Source organism: Filicampus tigris, chromosome 12 (genome assembly GCF_054856515.1).
Source record: "Filicampus tigris isolate MCC_2025a chromosome 12, RoL_Ftig_1.0, whole genome shotgun sequence".
In the NCBI taxonomy this organism is placed as follows: domain Eukaryota; kingdom Metazoa; phylum Chordata; class Actinopteri; order Syngnathiformes; family Syngnathidae; genus Filicampus; species Filicampus tigris.
The window spans coordinates 15,009,447-15,030,142 of NC_141228.1; the positions used below are offsets into that span (position 1 = coordinate 15,009,447).

At 43.9% G+C, this 20,696-nt stretch overlaps 2 protein-coding genes across 2 annotated transcripts in view; one reads left to right on the plus strand and one right to left on the minus strand.

Annotated features, from left to right (window-relative positions):
• The window catches only part of unc13a (unc-13 homolog A (C. elegans)), a 49,851-nt gene extending 45,183 nt beyond the window's left edge, over positions 1 to 4,668 (plus strand). The window contains exon 44 of the mRNA XM_086046353.1: positions 126 to 4,668. Within this exon, the coding sequence (XP_085902479.1) occupies positions 126 to 414 (289 nt within the window). The 3' untranslated portion in view covers positions 415 to 4,668. The remainder of the gene's footprint in view (positions 1 to 125) is intronic.
• Positions 4,450 to 20,376, minus strand: LOC147138644 (unconventional myosin-Va). Its single transcript, XM_086046352.1, has 35 exons — positions 20,191 to 20,376; positions 18,680 to 18,790; positions 18,441 to 18,609; positions 18,034 to 18,178; positions 17,805 to 17,961; positions 17,024 to 17,167; positions 16,025 to 16,106; positions 15,699 to 15,806; positions 15,507 to 15,619; positions 15,029 to 15,297; positions 14,881 to 14,962; positions 14,049 to 14,189; positions 13,821 to 13,952; positions 13,665 to 13,748; positions 13,412 to 13,528; positions 13,222 to 13,319; positions 13,072 to 13,158; positions 12,522 to 12,842; positions 12,173 to 12,329; positions 11,848 to 12,087; positions 11,174 to 11,386; positions 11,009 to 11,102; positions 10,801 to 10,949; positions 9,871 to 10,065; positions 9,666 to 9,766; positions 9,475 to 9,583; positions 9,184 to 9,280; positions 8,975 to 9,097; positions 7,751 to 7,902; positions 7,554 to 7,643; positions 7,243 to 7,375; positions 6,905 to 7,148; positions 6,579 to 6,753; positions 5,828 to 5,908; positions 4,450 to 4,855 (listed from the first exon to the last, which is right to left on the minus strand). The coding sequence occupies exons 1-35, from the start codon at positions 20,215 to 20,217 to the stop codon at positions 4,694 to 4,696; spliced, it is 4,902 nt and encodes a 1,633-aa protein (XP_085902478.1). The 5' UTR covers positions 20,218 to 20,376; the 3' UTR covers positions 4,450 to 4,693.
• Between the last annotated feature and the right edge of the window lie 320 nt (positions 20,377 to 20,696).

Here is a 20,696-nt window from a genome sequence, read left to right on the forward strand (position 1 = left end):
GTGGAAGCACGTCGCCATTCTTGTTTGCATCATTTGATCAAGTGGAGTGAATCTTTATATATCCTTGTTGAAGTCAAAGCTTTTTCTCTGTGTTTAAGGCGTTGTATTTTTCATTCCGCCATCAGTACGCTGAGCAGCGAGGTGGGCCCCGAGTGCTACGAGCTTCAGGTGTGCGTCAAGGACTACTGCTTCGCCCGTGAGGACCGCACGGTGGGCATGGCCGTGCTGCAGCTGAAGGACGTGGCCTCCAAGGGCAGCGTGGCCTGCTGGCTGCCCCTGGGCAAGCGCATCCACATGGACGAGACGGGCCTGACCGTGCTGCGCATCCTGTCGCAGCGCAACAACGACGACGTGGCCAAGGAGTTCGTCAAGCTCAAGTCGGACCAACGCTCGGCCGAGGAAGGCCGAGGCTAAGCGCCAACCCCCACCGCTACGCCCCCGACCGCGCCTAGTGATGTAAATGCATTCATTCCGATGGGGGTGCGTTCATCATTATGGATCACGTCAACCATCTTTGTGGTCAAGTTGAATCGTGGAGTTTGTGAGGTGTGTCAGAAAGGTTCCGGGACTGGTGTTGAAAAATATACACGGAGGTGCCTTAAGATACGAGTGATTTGCTAATGAGGTTTTCCAGATGGCAGCTGTTGACGGACGATTTTTTTGCCTCGACTTGCAAGCAAAAATTTGAGCTCAACCCTCTTCTTGAGGCTTCGGGCTGTTTGATGCTCCTTCCAGTTGAGTTTATGTTCAAACTAATCATTGATGCTGTGTATTAAAAAAAATCCTAACACTAACACAAAATCGCCATAGAGAGCTAAATGAATAGCATTTACAGTACGTGGTGGTGTTCTTGTGCTGAAAGCAACTTGAACGGTGGAGCGACGCGCATATATTCTTTATCCTCTGAGAAAATGACATTACTGCATCTTACTGTTATAATTATGACTATATTTTTTGTAAAATACAAATAAGTCTTTATTGAAAAACAATTGGGCAGGAAGGAACACAATGGCATTTACATTCATTTTAATGGGAAACGATGATTTGAGTTGTGAATGTTTTGAGTTACGCCCATAGTCACTGAACGTATACTACTCGTATATCAAGGCACCACTGTATTTGAAATCTAAACTTCAAGTTTTCCCCTTCAAGTAATTCCCCTGGAGTCTAACGCTCATTCCCAGCCTTCTGTGCCACGCCCCCATGAACTCCTTCTTCCGGGATTCTTCAGTGATCCTCCGCAGCTCCATCATCACGGCCATCTTGATGTTTGCTACAGCATGGAAATGCCCTTCTGGGCAAGGAACTGTCAGATGCTCGGGGCGTTGTGAGCAGCCACGTTGTCCTACCACAACTCTCGCCTCTTCTCACACACTCAGGATCTCCTTGTGGATGTGCTGGTTGATTATCTGACACACACTGAAGGGGAAAACTCTTTTCGTGACGCCAGTCCTGGGACATTTCTGACAAGTCGTATTTCACGTTGCACACATCTCATTCGGCTGCACAGGGTTTTATTTTTCTTTTGGAAGATAGTTGCTCAAATGTGTCGGTGAAAAGATGCCAAACATTCCTGAAGGAACCGTGATAGGGAGATTCCCAGGGAAGAAAAGCACAGCAGGTGAACACGTTGAAGCGCAACTATCTATTGTTTACTCTTCTCTTCCAGATTATATTTATACAAATGGAGTTCTGAGTCTAATCATGAGTCATACGTGAAGTTCCACTATATTTGGGGATGATGTGAGATGGTGGACCAGAGCACACTGCCTGACACCCTCAATGCCTTCTGTCTCGTTCACCCGCCATCTTTGTGATGACCAGTGCACATAGGTGTGTGTGTGTGTATATATATATATATATATATATATATATATACACACACACACACACACACACACATATATATAGAGTGTGTACTGCCTGCGAGTGAAACCAACACAAGCCAAGATCGTCATGCGCTTTTCGTGTCATGGTTTACTCCGTCTTTGTAACCTGTGTAAACATTCCAGGTGGAAGGTGCCAAGTCCCCCATGCGGAAACACGTCTATGTGGGTTGTTTTTACGACACCAAGCACAAGTCATTGTCTGTCCGTCAAATGGGGCCGCCGCTCAAAGGGCTGAAGATCCCCGCCGCACCCGGTCTGCATCTGGCATGGAAGAAACGGACAACCTCGAGGGGGTGGACATCCTTTTTTCCAATCAGGGGCCCTTTTAGTCGTCCCCCCTAGGCCATACTAAAACGATGAGCTAACATGATGCAATGACCAAACTAACCTCTGAGGTTGTAGTTGTTTTTAGAATCGCATGGCAGGTCGGCTCGAATCTCTTTGGCTGCAGGTTGTCCATCCCTTTTCTAATGAGTAGAGCATGTCAAGTAGTATGATGGTTACAGAGCACAGGGTCATCACTCTTGCTATCTTATTTTTCTTTAAATCGACGATGGGACAAAGACATTTATTGGGGAACTGCTTGTGTCAAAGTTGACTGCAGTGTGCTATATAAGGTCCTGAAATAGAAGCACAGAGATACTGGATAAGTACTGGAACGGCAAGGTCAATTCCTGGGTTGAACATGGGTTGTGATTTGACCCAGTAGCTTGGGTCAAGATTTTTGATCCAAAGAGTAGTAAAAACTACTCCTATTGCGGAGTTAAAGCTACCAAGAAATGGGTTGTAAGTTTATCGCTATAGCTGGGATGAGAAATACAAATTTGAATAGCAAAATTTAAAGTCAAGTCATTCGCACAATAATGCCTAGCACAGTTTTTAAACCAGATACCGTTCTTGACACAGCACACCCATTTTGCATAAATGGGCCATCTGACCTCACTGGAATTTGAACCCAGATCTGAGAGTTCAAAGTGGCTCGCCAACTAACTTTTCAACACAGGGTCCATTCGTTTATTAATGATGTGAATTTATTGAAGACCGGTTGAACTTTGGAGGTTCCTCCCATCAAATTTAGGAGCTGTGTATTGACTGGAATGATTCCACGTAAATGAAACCAAACATCCTCAATGATTCTTGCCTGTCCATCAAGTGACACCATCATCAAATTGTAGTTGGCGTTATACAGGGTGTATGTTTGTGGTCGTATTTTGCCCTGTTACGAGCAATCCCACGCTAGTTAGGCGGCAGGCCTTCTCGTATTAAGATTGGAACTCTATGCATCTGATCTATAGAATAAAATATCTTTAATTTTTTTAAGCTGTCTCATAATGTTTACATGGTGGATAATATTCCTATTCTGATATCAGCACAAGTGTTGGATATATTGTATTAAAAGATACTTAATGTCAAGGGCCCAATGTTTGCTGCAGCTTTGGTGGAGACTGATTTTTTTTTTTTTTTTTAATCAGAAGTTCTTGGGAATTGAGCTGCGCTGACTTAAAATTCATGTGAGGTGGAGCTTGTATGAAGAAGTCTTAAGGCCACACCGAGAAGAAGAGAAAAAAAAAAAGAAAAGTTCTGTTAAGTCAAAAGTCGTTCGTTGTCATGCCTTTATTTTCGTAATATTGTCCTTGCCAAATTATGGCATTATTCGCTTAATATTGCTTATTTTCACAATACTGACTTTTTTCCAAATTATGACTTAACACTCTGAATATTTTATTCTGTTATTTATTGTCACAAAAACAATCCTCGTAATGTTTCAATTTATTCTTTTACCTCACCAAATTATGACTGTCAGAAGTTTCTTACCATAAATATTTCTTTCAACCCAGATTTCAACTTTGTTCCTGTAATTACCAACATTTTTGTCACTCAATTCTGACTATATTACTCCGTAATTACATTTTTAATACTATATACAATTCTAAATATTTTTAAATAATGCTCATAAAATTACAACTTTTTGCCAAAATATTACTTAATTCTAGGAATATTTTTAATGCCAACTTCTGACTTAATTCTGTTAATAAACTTCTCATTAACAGGATTTTTTTTTGTCGCCAAAATTCCAACTTCATTCAGGCAAAATTTTCAGCTTCATCCTCTCCACATGAGTGTATTTTCTTGTATCGTTTCGACTTAATTATGGTAGTACCACAACTTTCTTCTTTTCAGTGTGGCTCAGGAAAGGCGGCCATTGTTTGGGTGTTGCTGTCCTTCAAGCACATGTAGGTGTGTGCACATCTGCAGGGATGAGTCGAATTAGCTGACCCTAATCAGCGTCTCTGTGGTGTGTGCACCTCGACAGACAATGCCACCAAATTTGCCGTCTTTCAGCGGCATGCTGAGGTTTGGGGATGGAAGCCCAAGCAAAAATAAATAAATAAAAAGCACACAACCAAGAGGGTAGACGTGCATGTTCTGCCCCACGTGCACGGTCCTGTACTTCCTCTCATGGTGCATGATAGGAACGCTGAAACAAAAAGAGATTTTCATTTTTAAAAAGAAATGTATTGTGCCAGCACGCGTAATAATTTGATGTTGTCTCCTTTATTTTGATATCTTCTTTTCTATTTTTCAAATGTTTGTGAATATAAAAATATTTATAACTGATGACGATGTGAAGTGTTGCACAGTAGTCGCATGGAACATTTCTTTTATACACAAGATGTTTATAAAGTTTTTTTTTTTTTTTTAATATTTATGTTTCTGGGAGTTACCGGGACGACAGTCTTGTTGTGTTCTGCTTCCAATAAAAGATGGCAAATTTGAATTGAATTTCATTTGACAGAAAAATGTCACACTCTGCGTAGAAAGCCTATCTTGAGGGAATCCGGGATGACCAAGTTATCCGCACGGATGGCGGGCGGCGTCTCGTTTGGAAACGTGACGGGAAACACGCGCTTTACGTCCAAGAGGGTCTGGCGAGATTGAGCATCCACACGGTCTTTAAGGAGACCCTGAAAAAGACACATTGTAAGACATACGATACCGTTAAGTTGTGTGTGTGTGTTGGACCGGGGGTGGTCGCTGTTGTTTTCAAATGAATGAAGATGGCATGAAAATAATCTGAAACAATCTCTATAGAAATTGGCACCCACAAAAGGTGTTGGTAAGTGCATATAATTGCCACAATTTGGCAGCAGATCACCCAAAGCGGAGACGATCATAAAGCATCAACACCATGCTTCTAGCCCAGGGATGGGCAACTTAAATGCTGGCAGGGGTCACAGTTTTTCCATCAGTGCTACAGGGGGGGGTTCACAAAGGACCACAAACTTCCTAACCAGGTGTAGGACGAAAAATGCTATTTTAAATATGGACAAAATACGTGCTCTTGATATATTTCATTTTTAATCACACATTTTTCAATGCATGTATAAATGATCCTACCTCAACAAAAACGTGTTTGAAGCAAACAACAAAATAACCACATAGTGCCCATGTTTTAGCCTGTACAAAATCATAAATTCAAGCTACATAAACAACTGTGTTCAGTAATTCAACTTCTCAACAAGCATATTAGCCTTAACAGCACGCTATCTGAAACTGGCGTGACATCACACATGGGTAAACAAATATGCACACCAAACACTTTTCACAAATCATTAAAGTCATTCAATTTGAATTTTGGCGTTTACACAATAATAAATGTTAGGAAATACAGGCAAATTGTAAGAGCTTAGGCTACACTGTCTTTTAGAAGCTTCGTCGAGAGAAGCAGAATTATTAGTTTGACTTTTACCGCCAACAAAAAGGACATTTGAAACGGACTAGAAATGTATTAAAGCTAATATTTCAATAGATGGCGCCAAAGTAACACATTCATTGTTTTGGCCTGAGCACAAACCCAACAAACACACTAATTATCCATGAATAATGGAGGCTATATCTTGAGACATGTGACCATGTGTGAGTGGTGCAAGACGTACCTGAACCAAGCGGATGAAATTGAGGGAGACTCTTTCCTCAACATCACCATGAGGCGTGTAGTTGCTGAGAATCTTCACAATCTGCTCAACACAACAGCGGTAACTGCTCATCGTGTCCACGCTTTACAAATACATCTTTCGACAAAGCTTGATTTCCACCAAGTAGGACAGTTCAGCTCAGTTTTTGTAAATACAGTACTGATGTTCTTTTCACATTCAGTTGTGTTGATGATATGAGGGAGTGGGGCGGTGGGGGGCGATAAAATATTACGAAAATAAACCCAGATTATGATAAGATTATGATAAAATCACAATGTTACAGGAAACAATATTAGAATGAAGTTATGTAATATGAAAAAAAACATCACAATATCAGACTCATGTCTGAATATCATGATAAAGTTGCCAGTAGAAATATGTAATGTTACAAGAAACTTAAAGTGAGAATTTAGTGGGACTGTCGTAATGTTACAAAAAAGCAATGTTACAAAATAAAATCACAATACTACAAATTTTAGTTCGTTTCATTTGAATTTTTATGAAAATAAAGTAAGAATATTATGAAGTCGTAATGTTATCCGGCAAAAAAAAAAATTGTAATGTGACAATAAATTTGTAATATATTCTGAGAAAAGTATGAATACATTACAAGAGTGAAGTCTTAATAAAAAGAACCAAATAATAATATGGAGTGAACCCAAGTGCTTGGTGGAAACGTATCTTTAGCGTCGAGCAAAAGGTCAAGGGTCACCTGCTGGCCGCTGAGGGCAGTGCACGCTTGCACAAGGGCCTGCGCGTCTGCGTCCGTGTTCTTGCCGACCTGCAGCAGCTGAGCCGCCTGGATGAGAGGCGCCAGCGAGGACACAGCGCCCTCTGTCTGCAAACCGCGGCCGCGCAGCCACTCCTCCAGATGGCTTACGTTCAGCCTAAACCGCAAGACAACACAAGTGTGATCAAGAAAGACGAAGCCGATGTGAAAGTTGAGTTGGTAATGATGATATATTTGGCGTTTATTATGACATCTATTTGAGGATTCTGGACTCAATTAAGTTTAAAATGAACAATTAAGGAAAATACCGAATGTGTATCCCACGGCTGCAACAGCACACGTCCTTCATGAGCAGCAGGCTGTTGAGAGCCGAAGCGGACATAAAGTAGACCAGCTGGTGAAAGGCGCACTCCATCAGCGTCGCGTGCAAAGCCTGATGGGACATGGCGGCGTGAAGGGCCCCAAGCTCCTTCAGCACCAGAGCCACGGTGGGAGCATTCGCCGCCCGCCTACTGGAGCCCGCCGGAACGTCTTCACCTTCCAACAGGGCGGCTGAGGAACAGGCGGAAGAAGGAGGAGGAGGAGGAGGTGAGATGAAAGTCATTCGCGTGAAGAAGGCGGGTTGAGGTCTGCTTTCTGGCGCCACCTATGAAGTTATGTAGGCGTTTCTCAGTGATGGAGACGAGCTGCTGATAAGCTTGGATGCGGAGCTCGCTCAGCGCGTGGGTCAGACTGCTGACGTCAAAGGTCAGCGGTGGCAGGTTCTCGTCGATGCGCGGCTGAAACGCACACGTGGAAGCCCGCAATATTGAAATCCACTCACACACACACACACACTACTGAAACACTTTCTGTACCAAAATACGTTTTTCAGAACTGTGTGTGAGAAGTAATCCTGAATGATGTCCCTGACGACCCTTCTTATAATACACGGGTTTGTGTGTACATGCTTGTCACCTGTTTGGGGGTGTGCCGAGTCAGCAGGTCGTGCAACAAGCTGATGTTTTTTAGCCACAAAGCAGTCATGTCTAAATCACTGCTGTGTTTCTGCAGAAAAAAAAAAAATTATATTGAGACCTTCCTACGCGTTGGATCCTGTGCGCGCACACACACCGATAACATGTTAGATTCATTGAAGACTCTAAAGTGGTTACCTTCAGAGCCGTCTTCATGGCGGCGACAGCGGCGCGACACAGCGACGAAGCGCCGCTTTGATCGCCCCGGCCGTCCGCCTGCCGAACGCACAGGAAGACCACGCTGGCCGCCAGCCCGGGAGGAAGCGACACGCCCACGTCCGCCCGCACGTCTGGACACAAAGACAGAAAAGGGAGAACCTACTCGCGGGTGTTCTGCTGTTCGTGAGAGGCTTCTGATTTGAACACGTATGAAGATTGATAGCTACAATGTAAAACTCATTGACAAAAGAAAAAAAAAAAAAAAAGCTAAGGAAGCAGAACGTGGCATGATGCGTATTTTACTGTAGTTAGCGGCATCTCCATTGAAGCCAATCACCGGTCCATATGTAGTTACGTCGTCACAAACTTGTCATTTGTCAATCAACCCAAACATATTTTCTTCAATAATATGTTCCCAGCAGTCCCACTAGTTGAAACACGGCATTCTGATTAACATTGTGTTTGTGGAATATGAGTTAAGCGGCAAAATCCACCCCTTTTATAGCCATCTCGGAGGGAGGCCATTTTGTCATTTCTGTCGACTGAAAATGACATCACAATTACTCAGGACTCAGGTAACGACCAATCACGGCTCAGCTTCAGAAAACAGGTCAGCCGTGATTGGTCGTTATGTGAGCCCTGAGTAATTGTGATGTCATTTTCAGTCGACAGAAATGACAAAATGGCCACCCCCAGAGATGGCTGAAAACTAGTGGATTAAATCTAATTCCACAAACACAGTATTTATCAGAATGCCTTGTTTCAACTAGTGGGCTTGCATAGAACATATTCTTGAAAAAAATATGTTTGGGTTCACTTCCTCTTGAAGTAGCAGAATCCACCCTTTTAAGCCATTTCTGGGGGCCGCCATTTTGTCACTTGCTGTCGACTGAAAATGACATCACTGGTGCTCAGAGCGCCTATAACGACCAATCACGGATCATTTGTGTTCTGAAGCTGAGCCATGATTGGCTGTTACCTGAGCCCTGAGCAACGGTGTGTGTTATAAACTGTGGACAAAAATGGGTGGATTTTACTGCTTTAACTCATATTCCACAAATGCAATATTAATCAACATGCCGTGTTTTGACTAGCGGGGCCACATTTTTGGGTCGACTTCCCCTTTAAGGGTAATGCAGTAAAATGAATTTGAAATAACAGTGCATTAAAATATTTTGGCACCAAAAAAAAAAAAATGCTCACCGCTGATGAGATTTTTGATGAGTTTGCCCTCATCTCGTCTCCTGCATTCCAACAGGCCGGCCGCTGCGGGCGCTTTCTGCTGGACTGGAGAAGGGCTCTCGGTGGGAAAAACGGATGGTAAAACTAGAAAGTAAAAAAAACACCGGATCAGAAACTTGGAGTGAGTTTTTAAATGGCCCAAAAATCGAATCAAATAACTTCTCTCTCACCTTGAGTGAGGAGTCTGCGGAATGTGACGGTGTTCCGAAGTTCCTTCAGTTCCCTCCTCAGCCTTGCGCACTCCTGCTCGCGGGCATCCAGAAGCTCCTTCACACACACACGCAAACGTTTGGAAGTTCCCAAAATGGATTGTACCTTATGTGTGTCTACATAATCGGGCAATGATGGATGAAGCGGCACGTGGCTCATTATATCCACAGTTAGTTCAAAGTCATCTTATCACCCACACGCCAAATAACGACAGGCTGCGGAAAAACGCATTTTACAAAAAAAGCGGCTACCTGATGATGAGAAGACGAACCCGAGCTAACTCGAAGCAGCTGACACCTCAGCCTCTCCACTTCCTCCTCCCACTGACTGCGCTGACTTAGCAACTGGCTCTCCAAAAACCTCCAAAAAGACAAATAAGTTCACGGCGAGTTAGTCCTTACCGTAGTCCTTCAGGAGCAGTGATGAATGAGTCAAGACTCACTTGTTGGCCACTCGTACTGCGTCGTAGGCGTGGGCCAGGTCTTCTCCTTTCAGCTCCATGGCGGAGTCTTTGCTCAAGCCCATCTTGTCCATCAGCTGCTCCTGCAAGCCGAGCGGAATGGGAAGTCACGCTTCTGGCAAGCTGCTCGTTTTGCCAAGAGTGCAGTTTTAAAAGAGGAGGACGGCAATGGAAATGTGTCCCAAACCATTGGCGTTTCCAAAGTCCACTCTGCCAAGCCTCCCTCGGCGGTGGGAGACGTCACGCTGACCCGGCGCACCTCCTCGGGAGACGGGAAGGTAGACGGGAAGGGGGAGAGCGAGAGAGGGGTGAGGGACAGAGGCGAGGGGGAGAGAGGCTCGGAGCTTAGCGCCGAGTCGGATCTCCTGAGACCCCGGGTGCCCTGCGGTGACATGACGAACACAATCGTTTGAAGGAATAGGGAAGAATATCTGTGCCAGTTTGTATGCGAATGACTAAAACTGAATTTCTTTTTCAACATGAATTTTCTAACATTGAAATTGTTTACCATTAAAAAAAAAAAAAAAAAAGAAAAAACACTTTTGTATGCAATATTCATTTTAAAAATTCAGTAACCAATTCACCTTAAAATTCTAAATTCAGTGTTAATTTTTCGGTGGTATTTTGAGCCAAATTTATGACGTTGACTTCTCATTTGAACGTTGAACTTAAGATGAATATGCGGAATACTTGACAGAGCGTTGACTCTGATGATGAATTGGACACTAAATTTTGAATTTCTCTGGACCAAAAAAATAAATGAATCAGTGTTATAAAGTTGATCATCAAAAAAAAAAAAAAAGGAAATAAATAATTAAAATATTAACTTTGACATTTTATTTTATAGTTTTCTCTTTAACAGTCATGTCTTATATCGTCACCGTCGGATGGAAAACCTCTTTGTCCAAATTTGGTCAATTTCATACTTTTTCACAAATCGATTTTATTGGTCATTCCCCACGTGGGTCTGCTCATTTTACAAATTATTGTTTCCTGACCACTAGCCGGAGTGTAGCGCCATCCCTGCATAGTACGGACAGATTTGCCATCAGCGCTTGTCGCTCAGGCTGTCCGCAACAAAAAATAAATGCGTGTAACTTTTGTGTCGGCTGCGAACCTCACTAAGCTGGCTCATCTCCCTCAGGTTGTCGTATCGCTGCTCCAGCCTGGTGAACTCCCGCAGGAGGCCCTGGTGCTTCCTCCTCTCCTCGTCAAGCTCCGCCCTCACAGCCGCCGTGGCCTGAGAGGCCGCTTGTTGCACGAGAGCTGCACGGTTGCAAAAAGTAAGAGAATGAAGACAGCCAAGCCAAAGTGACACGCGGTACCTTCTTGTGCTCGTTCGCGCTGGAGCAGGCATGCAGAGAGACGCTCCGTTTCTTCGCTGAGTGACGTCTTTTCTTTCTGCAGCGTCTCCACCTCCTTCAAGAGTCACAAAAAGTACAAAGTAAAGCGCGTAGTCAGTCCAAAAACGACGTTGCAGGTGCAGTTACTTGTGTCAGCTGAAGTAGCTCCCGGGCAGCCTTCTCCTCTGCTCGCCTCCTTTCCTGCTCCGTCTCCTGGCTCACGACGGCACAAGGAGCAGGAGCAGGAGTGGCATGACGTGCTTCTAGTTTCTCAAGTTTTGTCCTCAAAGCGGCCATTTCGGCGGCGGCCATTTCGCGCTCGGCACGCAGGCTCTCTTTGAGGGCAGCGCTCTCTCTGGCCTGGAACACATCATCATTAGTGTCATGATACAAGAGATAAGTGAAATTCATTCAGTCAATTGTCAACTCTAACCCAAAACCCATAAGCCCATTTTACCAAACCCAACCCAGATCCGAAAATTTTAAATTTAAAAATAAATTCGATTTTTAACAAATATATTTTCCGACGGACATTCCTCCGCTTTTTAATTTATATAAAATGCGGCCAGGACACAATAGTTTTTTTTCGTAATTTATAACAAAAATACTACTAATAATAAAAAAATCGTAATTTTTTAAAGATTTTTTTTATTTTATTATTTCAGATAACTTTTTAGGGGAGGCTCCTTTTGGAAAGCTTTTTAGAATTATGGAGTCCTATTTTAAATTAAAATCAGAGCCAGTGCTCATTCGGCCCTCCCTACTGCTGACAGCAACCCCGAGTCCTAACCTAGTGTAACTAACGTGACATAATGACACACCTCCTGGTCTGCTCTCATCTGCAGCTGCATCAGTTTGAGCTCCATGCCTTTGTTGAGCTCTTGGTACCTCTCCACCGAGCGGGCTTCGGTCTTGAGCTTCAGCAGCTCCTTTCTGGCTGCCTTACGACGTACGCAACACTGCGCCAACACAACGGCTGCCCGCAACCTCGTGAAGTTCCTCCTCGCCAACCAGCCTCGCACTCTGGCTTGGAGCAGCGTGGCGGCTCGCTCGGCCGCAAGCTGAAGAAAAGTCATCGAGGTTCACCACTAGACTACCCCGTCTTTGTGTTTGAATCAGGAAATCATAGGGTGACAAAACACTAACCCGTCGGTATTGACGACGGCTCAGCGTGCCTCTGACAAAGGCTTGGATGGTGATGGCGGCTTGGCGGACCAGGAGGAACATGTGTCTGTCCACCAGCATGCGGTAAGTCTTTTGGATTACCAAAGCAGCCTTGGTGTACCGCAAGGTCTGAGCCAAACTGCGAGGGGATGAAATGAAATCAAAACAGCCCATGTGCTTTTGCATTAGAAAAAAAACTCCATCCGTCCATTTTTTTTATAGTTAATCCTCATTAGGGTTGGAAACTCAGAAGCCTGACGCAGACGTGCTAACATGCTAACAGTGCTGAATTTTAGAATAGCAGAAAAAGAGCACATTTAAATGAGCTCACCGTCTGGCCAGAGCTCCTCTCCAGTATCTTTGTATGGTGATGCTGGCTTCCAAGGTTCTCCTGTAGTGAATCCGGGCCAGCCATCCTCTGACACAACTCTGAAGGATCGCGGCGGCCGCCCGGAGCCTCTCCGCTCTCAATCTCTCCAGAAGAGCTACCTGCCCGGCCCGGAAAAAGACTTTGGTCTTTCCAAAGACGTACTGGTCCGGGTCGGGGATGAGCCGAGGTAAGGCCTGCTGGCATGCGAGCCGAGCTTCCTCCCGGCGTTGGGACCCTCGCAGCAGAACACGATACCTGAAGAAGAACTCCCCGTACGTCCATCTGGGGAAATAACGGTGTCATTTTAATCAAATGTGGCCCAATCACTTCATAAACTAGACTCTGAGGAAAAACACATTTTCTGCAAAAATAAGTATCCAGAAGTAAGACGGACTACCCCAGATTACAATAAAAATACATTAAATCACTGTCCTGCAAAATGACGAAAGGAATTAGCCCACTGGAGTTCTCAGTGGCTCACTTGTTCGAATAAAGGACAAGAAGTCTTCACCTGGATGGAAAACCAGCAGCACTGATTCGGATGGTCTCCAACACTCCACACGCTCTCAACTGCTGCACCGTCCTCTTCGGGTCGAACCTGACGGAGTCAAATGTTTTCAGTTTAAAGGCCGTCAGTGATAGCGTTGAAGTAAGCGCTCACATAAAGGGCTCCTTGAGGTCGTTGGGTTTGATACAGCGCACGTAGTGAGGTGTGGTGCTGTTCAGAGTGTCCATCAGCATCTGCAAGGACTGACGGAACTGAAAAAAAACAACAACAAAAAACGATAGAGGATATTTGGCGAAAAAGACAAAAGGAGACATTGGAGAAGAGACTGGGAAAAAAAGTTCACCTGAAAGCCCACGGTCAACTTGTGTTCTCTGTGGGCTCTTCTTCCTGAGCGGACGCTTCCATTGGCCATACTCGGCCGATCTCCTCGCTGTTGGAACAACTCGGCCACCAGCTCCGACTGACGCACACAGATGCGAGATTGCCGATTTTTAATGAACTCCGAAGTTCTGTTTATTCGCACAGCCCCAGGGGCGCTCCGCTTTCGATTTTCAAACCGCCGTGCATCTATTCCAGTACCGTCAAAGCACACCTACCTGACTCGCTTTCAAAACGTTGACCAGCTCCTCGAAGACAGTGTCTCGATTTTTGTCGAGGAAGCCTCGGCATTCGTACTGCACCTGCGGAAACAAGCCGACGCTTGAACTTGATTCGATCAAACGGAAGAAGAGTGAGGAATCGGTGTCGCGCACCGTGTCGGCAAAGTGCAGTATGACGAAGGCGCTGTTGGACATGCGAGGTTTGCGGAAGTGAGGGTGGCATCGGCTGGTCAGGTGCCGGTCGTACAGCTTCTGAACCCAATTGCCGTCTGAACCTTTGGGCATCTGCTCAGTCCGGACATGAACAAGAACGTTACAACTCTCTCTCGAATAGTCGGCAGTCAATCACAGGGCTGGTCAACCCATGCGTCCACCGCTGACCCTGCACTCCTCGTCCAACAGGTCCAAGAGGCCAAGCTGTCCCTCGATGAGATTGATACACTGCTGATTGTCACTGAATTCGATCCTGCTCCACGCCAGCTCCTCACGCACGTACTCCTCCTGCTCCAGGTGGAACACGTGCTGCGCAAATCATTGTGGATCAGCCGCAAGTCAGAGTCGACCGGAAACAATATTCACCGGCGTCCCAACGTGGCAAAATATCATCTTTAACGAGTTACGTTGCCATAGTAATGGAAGTCCATCGTAGACTCCCAATAGATAGATACTGATGGCATTCCACAAGGAACTATGGTAAGTCCACAGATTTGAATGATGCATTATACATAAATACAGTGAGTCACAAATGCTTGCAGTTGCAGTGCAACACTGATGGCGTTAAACAAGGCACGTGACTAGGTCCATTCTACATAAAATGTCAAATTTACTTGCCAATACAGTCGCAAAGATGGATAGATACTGGGGGTCCTGAATTAATTACAGACCCAACATACGGGCTTTGGAGGTTCTGAACAGGCGCACTTAACTAGCTTGCGGTGTAAGATTATGGTGTGTGGCACAAGAAGACGCACTCACTTACCACCGTAATAGAGTAACTGTTTTTCATTTTTCTTTGTGTTATATTTACAGATACTAGTGGTGTTCCAGAAGGCTGTATTATAAGCCCACAGATTTTTACATTGCACTCTATATAAATGCCCCAATTGCTTACTATTACAGTAGAAAACTGGGGGCGTTCCACAAGGCTCAATACTATGTCCAACATTTTTTTTTTTGATACCTCATAACTGATATGAGACGTCACACGACTCACCCTATTGAACTGCTGTTGCAGTTTTTCATTGGCGTAGTTGATGCAAAACTGCTCAAAGCTGTTCCGCTCAAAGGTCTCAAAGCTGCACATAGAATCACACTTGGTGAGTTCATGGCGAGAATTATAATAACACATAGATGCAGCTCACCCATAGATGTCCAGCACGCCTATGAAGGTTTTGGCCCGGCCCGCCTGGCTGCGCAGGGCAGAGTTGAGTCTGTGCACGGTCCACTTGAACATCTGCTCATAAATATGCTTGGCCAGAGCATCTCGAGCCTCGACGGCCTGCTGACCCGTCATGGGCTTGACCAGCGTGTCTCCTGCCAGCACCAACCTGCGATGGCACAGCCAATGGGACATATGGGCGGCCTCCACCCCCAGAAGCTTGGAGAAGATAGCCATAGAACTGTCATCTGCCTGGAGGAAGACATAGACTAAAACACCACTTGACAATTTCTTCTTAAATGTGTTCATATTTTGACACATTTTAAGTGATTTTTTTATTTCTTTTATTCGGTATGATGGTCAGTCAGGAGATCTTGTATGCTGCATTCCACGTGTCTGCTCTATCCCGACAAGACTAAAACTAGAAAGAGAAAAGGAACACCTCTGTGATTTTAACTCACATCAATGTAAGAACGGTCCGAAGTACGTCCGCTGCCTGAAATCTTCACGTTTCCCAAATGGAGAACAGCTGCCAGGATTGTGAACAGCTCCATTTGCTGGTCAGGGAGCACGCCTTCAAGTTCAACAGATAGAAAACAATATGAATCAAATGTATCTTTTGTGTGCGTGTGTGTCAATAGACTACATCCTACCCAGGATGGTGAAAGCATTGCGAGTGCGCTCCATTTCCATCACATCATCAGTGCCAGCAATGTTTGCATCTCCTCCCTGGTTTGTGTAGCGGAAATGTTCAGCAGCAGCTGGATAAAGTAAGTAAATGAATATGCTATTTAAAATAATAATAATGATAATAATATTTTTAATTGACGTTTACTTTAACAGATTGCTACATGTCAACACATAATGTCTTTGTCAACTTGTGGTACATCATGCATTGAGTTGTCATTTTTTGTATTCACTGTTCCAAGTAACCGTAAACAATTGTACTTTTGTGGTCATGACGTGGCTCATGTCTCACCCAGTTTGAGTGATCTCATTTCAGGCAATCGTCTGGAGGCACACAGCTGGTAGAAGATGTGGTAGTTCCTCTCTGCTGCTGCCTATTGTACAGGAAACAAAACAAAAACACATTTTCTATTCAACATACATATAGTAGTGATTGAATCTATGTTACACTTAATGGGTTGTAGACACTTTTTTGACACTATTGTCTGCAGACAATAGACTTCCCTAAGGTTATTCTGTAAACAATTGCATGTTTGTGATCACAAGGGGACTCAAACAGAAGACAGAGTTCTCCTGCATATTTGTGATTATGCTACACATGGAATCAACTATTCTCTGATTTTTTTTTTGGGGGGGGGAGGGTGAGACCATATCCTCTGTTATTTACTCAAAACAAAATTCACCTATTCCCTGTTTTTGTAGTCAGGCCAAAGCCCTGTCTAATATAAAAGTATTAATTTGGCACTGTCTTGTGGCATCTTGGTGCCAAGGAACTATGTTGAAGTGAAGGTCGGACCGTCATTTAGACCGGCCATCACCCTGTCTGATAAAATAATAGCGCTGACTGCCTTCTTGTGACAAATATAGGAAATTATAAACCTTTTTGGAGGTTTGCGTCACTTTCAGATTTTTGGTATTCACAGTAGGGCTGTGTCTGTCAGTCACTGATAGTGTAGTGGTGCACGCGCCCGAGTTGTGTGCGGGCAGCGTGGGTTTGATTCCCGCGCAGTGATGGTGTCTTGTGTGTGTGCCCTGCTAATAGGGTTGCGTCAGGAAGGGCATCCGGCGTAAAATGCTTTGCCAAGTCAATGATGCAAATCGTGCGTTCACTTGATTCGCTGTGGTGACCCCTGAGGGGAAAAGCCGAAAGGATAACAACAACAGTAGGGCTCTGTCATTCATTCTATGCAATCTCAATTCTTCCTAGCAAGGAATAAACTAGAAATACAACTTTTAGTGTTTTCCACTGTTTACTGCAGTTAAAGGAAATATTGCCACAAATAATGTGTACCTGAAAGACCACCCTGGACTTCTCCAGCAGGTAGGTGCTCATGTTGGCCCCGATGATGTCTCCTTTCCTGCCAAAGCCGATTTGGATGTACTTCCCAAACCGACTGCTGTTATCGTTCCTTGTGGTTTTGGCATTCCCAATAGCCTGCACACAAAATGTGTTTCATTGGCGCAAACAAAGTAGTAGGGCTGTTCGATTAAGCGATTTTGAACCGAAACCGAATAATTCTGGATCAAACGATGCTAAAAACGTTCAAATAGACACATTCGATTTTTTTTATTTTTGGTGTATCTAAGCCACCGTAGTTTCCTCGGCATTTCCGCTTCCTCCCACGAGCGCGCATACCGGAAAAACTACAAAACCATCCATGGCTACCGGCGATTCTGCTATTTGCTCAGGCGAGTGAGCGTTTACAGACTTGACTGTCTACCTTCTCTCATGTTGATGATTTTGTTTCAGATGGCATATGGACTTTCTTTCATAATTGGTTTGATTAAGAACAGATCTGAAATCTATTGTGCAAGTAAAATGCTGTTAATCCCAATGGATTGTTTCTGTGTGTATTAAGTTAAATGAAGTGGCATTTTGAGTTCAAAGAAAGAAAAATTAAGTTTAAATAAAAGACATTCAAATTACTTCATTTTTCATTATTTTTTTTATTTTACAAAGAAATCGTAATCGTAAAATCGGGTTTGAGAGAAAATAATCGAGATTTTCTTGTTAGGCAAAATCGAACAGCCCTACATAGAAGCAATACAAACTTGAGCTGTTCCTCCATTACCTCCATGATAGGGTTGGAGGCCAGCACCTTGTCCTCCACGCTGGTCTGCTGAGCGGCTCCTCCCACCACCGCAAAGTACCTCATGGTGAATTTGGCCGAGACAGTCTTGCCCGAACCCGACTCGCCGCTGATGATGATGGACTGATTGTTCTCCTCCCTGTGAAAGGAAATGTACATTACCCAAAACGGCAAAGAGAGAGAGAGAAAGAGCGCCAGAGTCAAGGCTGACCTGATCATGGTCCGATAAGCGTTCTCGGCCACGGAGAAGATGTGAGGCTCCAGGTCGGCCATGTCCTGACCGCTGTAGGCATCGATCACCTCCTCGCCATAGATGGGGAGCTCATCGTAGGGATTGACAGCCACCAGCACGATACCTAGTAACAATTATAGGTTTATGCACTTAATTATTTCCTTATGTAAGGAAAAAAAAAAACCATTCAAGATGGAATTTCAAGTAGGACACAATCCATTTTGTGGTGCTGGCTGATTTCAAACTTCTGATTTCAAAACAAATTGTCCAAATCCATCACATGGGCCCCCCAAAATGTACAAAATGGGACGGCCCAACCCCTGATTAATGTTGAGATAAAGAGGTGTGTCCCAACACTTTTTGTCCATGTGGTGTCATTTTCTCACCGCAATAAGTGTAGATGCTGCTGTAGTCCAGGAAGCGAACGCGGAGATTGTGCAGGATGGCGGGCTCGTGGAGGAAGCTGAGCGCCGTCAGGTCATTCTCACCCTCTGAGATGTCAGGGTTGGCCAGTGGAGGAAGGTCAGATGGCGCCTCCACCGGGTAAAGTATCTCCTGCCAACGGGGAAGGCATTTAGCTTAGCTTTGATGGATGTTTTCATTTGAAAATATTGTATTGTCTCACCTTCCCGCCAGAAAGCTGCAGCAGCACATGCTTGTCATCAGGCGTGTAGTCCTGGACGAGCTGCGCCGACACCCACACTGCATCCGGGTCAGGAGTCCACACGTTGGCCCCCTGGCGAAAGAATCCAAGATGTGGGGCAAAACAGTAACACTCTGACTGATTTTTATTTGATTGCACTGAAATTGCTTTCTGGCCTCACCTTGATGAGAAATTTGACAGTCATCGGCATAAAAAGCTCTTAAAAGGGTTAAAAATTAACATTGGACATCCAACTTTTAAGGCCTACATGGATTACCAATTATGCATAACTACAGTGTGACGTGTGTATGAATGAAGCACTATATGACCTCAACTATTTAAGAGTATGCATAAATGTATTATTTCATCTTCACCAGAGTAACCCCAATTTGAATTACACATTACAAAGTCACTCACAAAATGAATTGGATGAGTTGGTTTGCAATATTTATTGTCTAAAAACAATTATATGTATATAGCTGTATCATTTACTTCAGGAGGTTCCAAAGTCCTCCCTGTGTGGACAATTTTGGGTTTAAGATTATCATGATGAGATTCTTCTTACTCTTGTTTTGGCTTTGAAAATGGACTAGTTAATATTTATAATCCACAGTAGGTGCGTTATTTTCTCTCTCAAAGTATTTAGTAATAGTATTAGCATATTTTTAGGTTACCGGTACATACATTTTGATTTAGCATATTGTCTGTAATAAAAAAAAAACATGTACTGAATTCGTTTACTTAAAATTTACACATAAGTGGGTCAATAATACACATTGTTCTTCACTAATGGTCCATCGCGTTACAGTTGCAAAACACGTTCTGTGAATAGGAATTTCCAGTTTACCGTATGAAGTTGGCCAGTGTATATTGTCCCTTAGGGCTTCCATACTCAGACTTAGATGCTAAGATAGCAACTTCGAGCTAAGTATTCCGCGCTTTAAACACACACAATTTGGGTTCTATGTAAACATGAATGAAATTCTGTCACAAAATTACCCCTTGAACGCCATTCAAAAAAGCGACAAGAGCGCAAACGAGTGATTGGACTGCTTATTAAGACGCATGAACAGGTCTTGCGCAACGCGCCGGATTTTGCAAAGCATTCTGGGACTTGTAGTATAACTACGTTACTTACCAACAGATGAGAACGGGCAGGGAAAAAAATGCTCTGCTGTCAAATCCAAACCAACTTTTGGAAATAACAATATCCATTAAAATTATAACTATCCCCATTGGCATTTTTGGGAGTGCTGAGATTAAATTAAAATGTATTTAAAATCAAAACTTTTTAAAATTAACTGAGATTTAAGTGCTCAGAGACACGTGGAAATGCAAAAAAAATGGTGTGTGTGTGTGTGTGGCGGGGGGATAAGTATATCAAGCCACGAAGACATTAGATATATTTTAATAGAAAATATAGACGCATTAGTGTCCCTATTCTATATTATTTATAAATGCAATCCAAAATAATTCAACACAGCTAGTCCTACCTTGGTGTACAGCTGCAATGTTGCCATCTTCAAAAAAACGCATCCGAGAAAACGGCATCCACACAACAAGGCAAGGGATCTTCCACCAAGGAAAGCGTCCCAGTGGGTGCATGTGCACTTTGTCCACTACACGCGCACACGCACGCAAACGTGCGCACACACACGCAGTGACTACTGTCAGGTGAATCTGCAGCTGATTGGATGGGAATTGACTTGTTACGTCAATATCTAGCAGGTGACAAACCTGTGGAGTCATTAGCGCATACTTTCACAATTGATATGAAATGTGAACGAGAAGGGAAGTCCACTGGCAAAGGCTTAGTGCTGGTATTGAATAAAAAATGCAGCAAAAACGTAATTATGTTGATTTCCAAAAACCCATCCGTTTTTTTGTTTTTACAATTATACCACACGATCATGCCTATCCTAATTGACTAAAATGCAGACTAAAGATTGGCCAGTCAGTCTCAACCACTCACGTTCACACTATTAGAGTGGGAATTGAA

Bases quoted from the DNA above. Each gene is read 5' to 3' on its own strand.
- LOC147138644 (XM_086046352.1), bottom strand. From the start codon at position 20,217: ATGGCAACATTGCAGCTGTACACCAAG. The intron at 7,903-8,974 runs GTGAGCATTTTT...CTTTGTGTCCAG, and splicing joins CATCAAAAATCTCATCAGCG to ACGTGCGGGCGGACGTGGGC. The intron at 6,754-6,904 runs GTATTTTCCTTA...CTTGCGGTTTAG, and splicing joins AGCCGTGGGATACACATTCG to GCTGAACGTAAGCCATCTGG.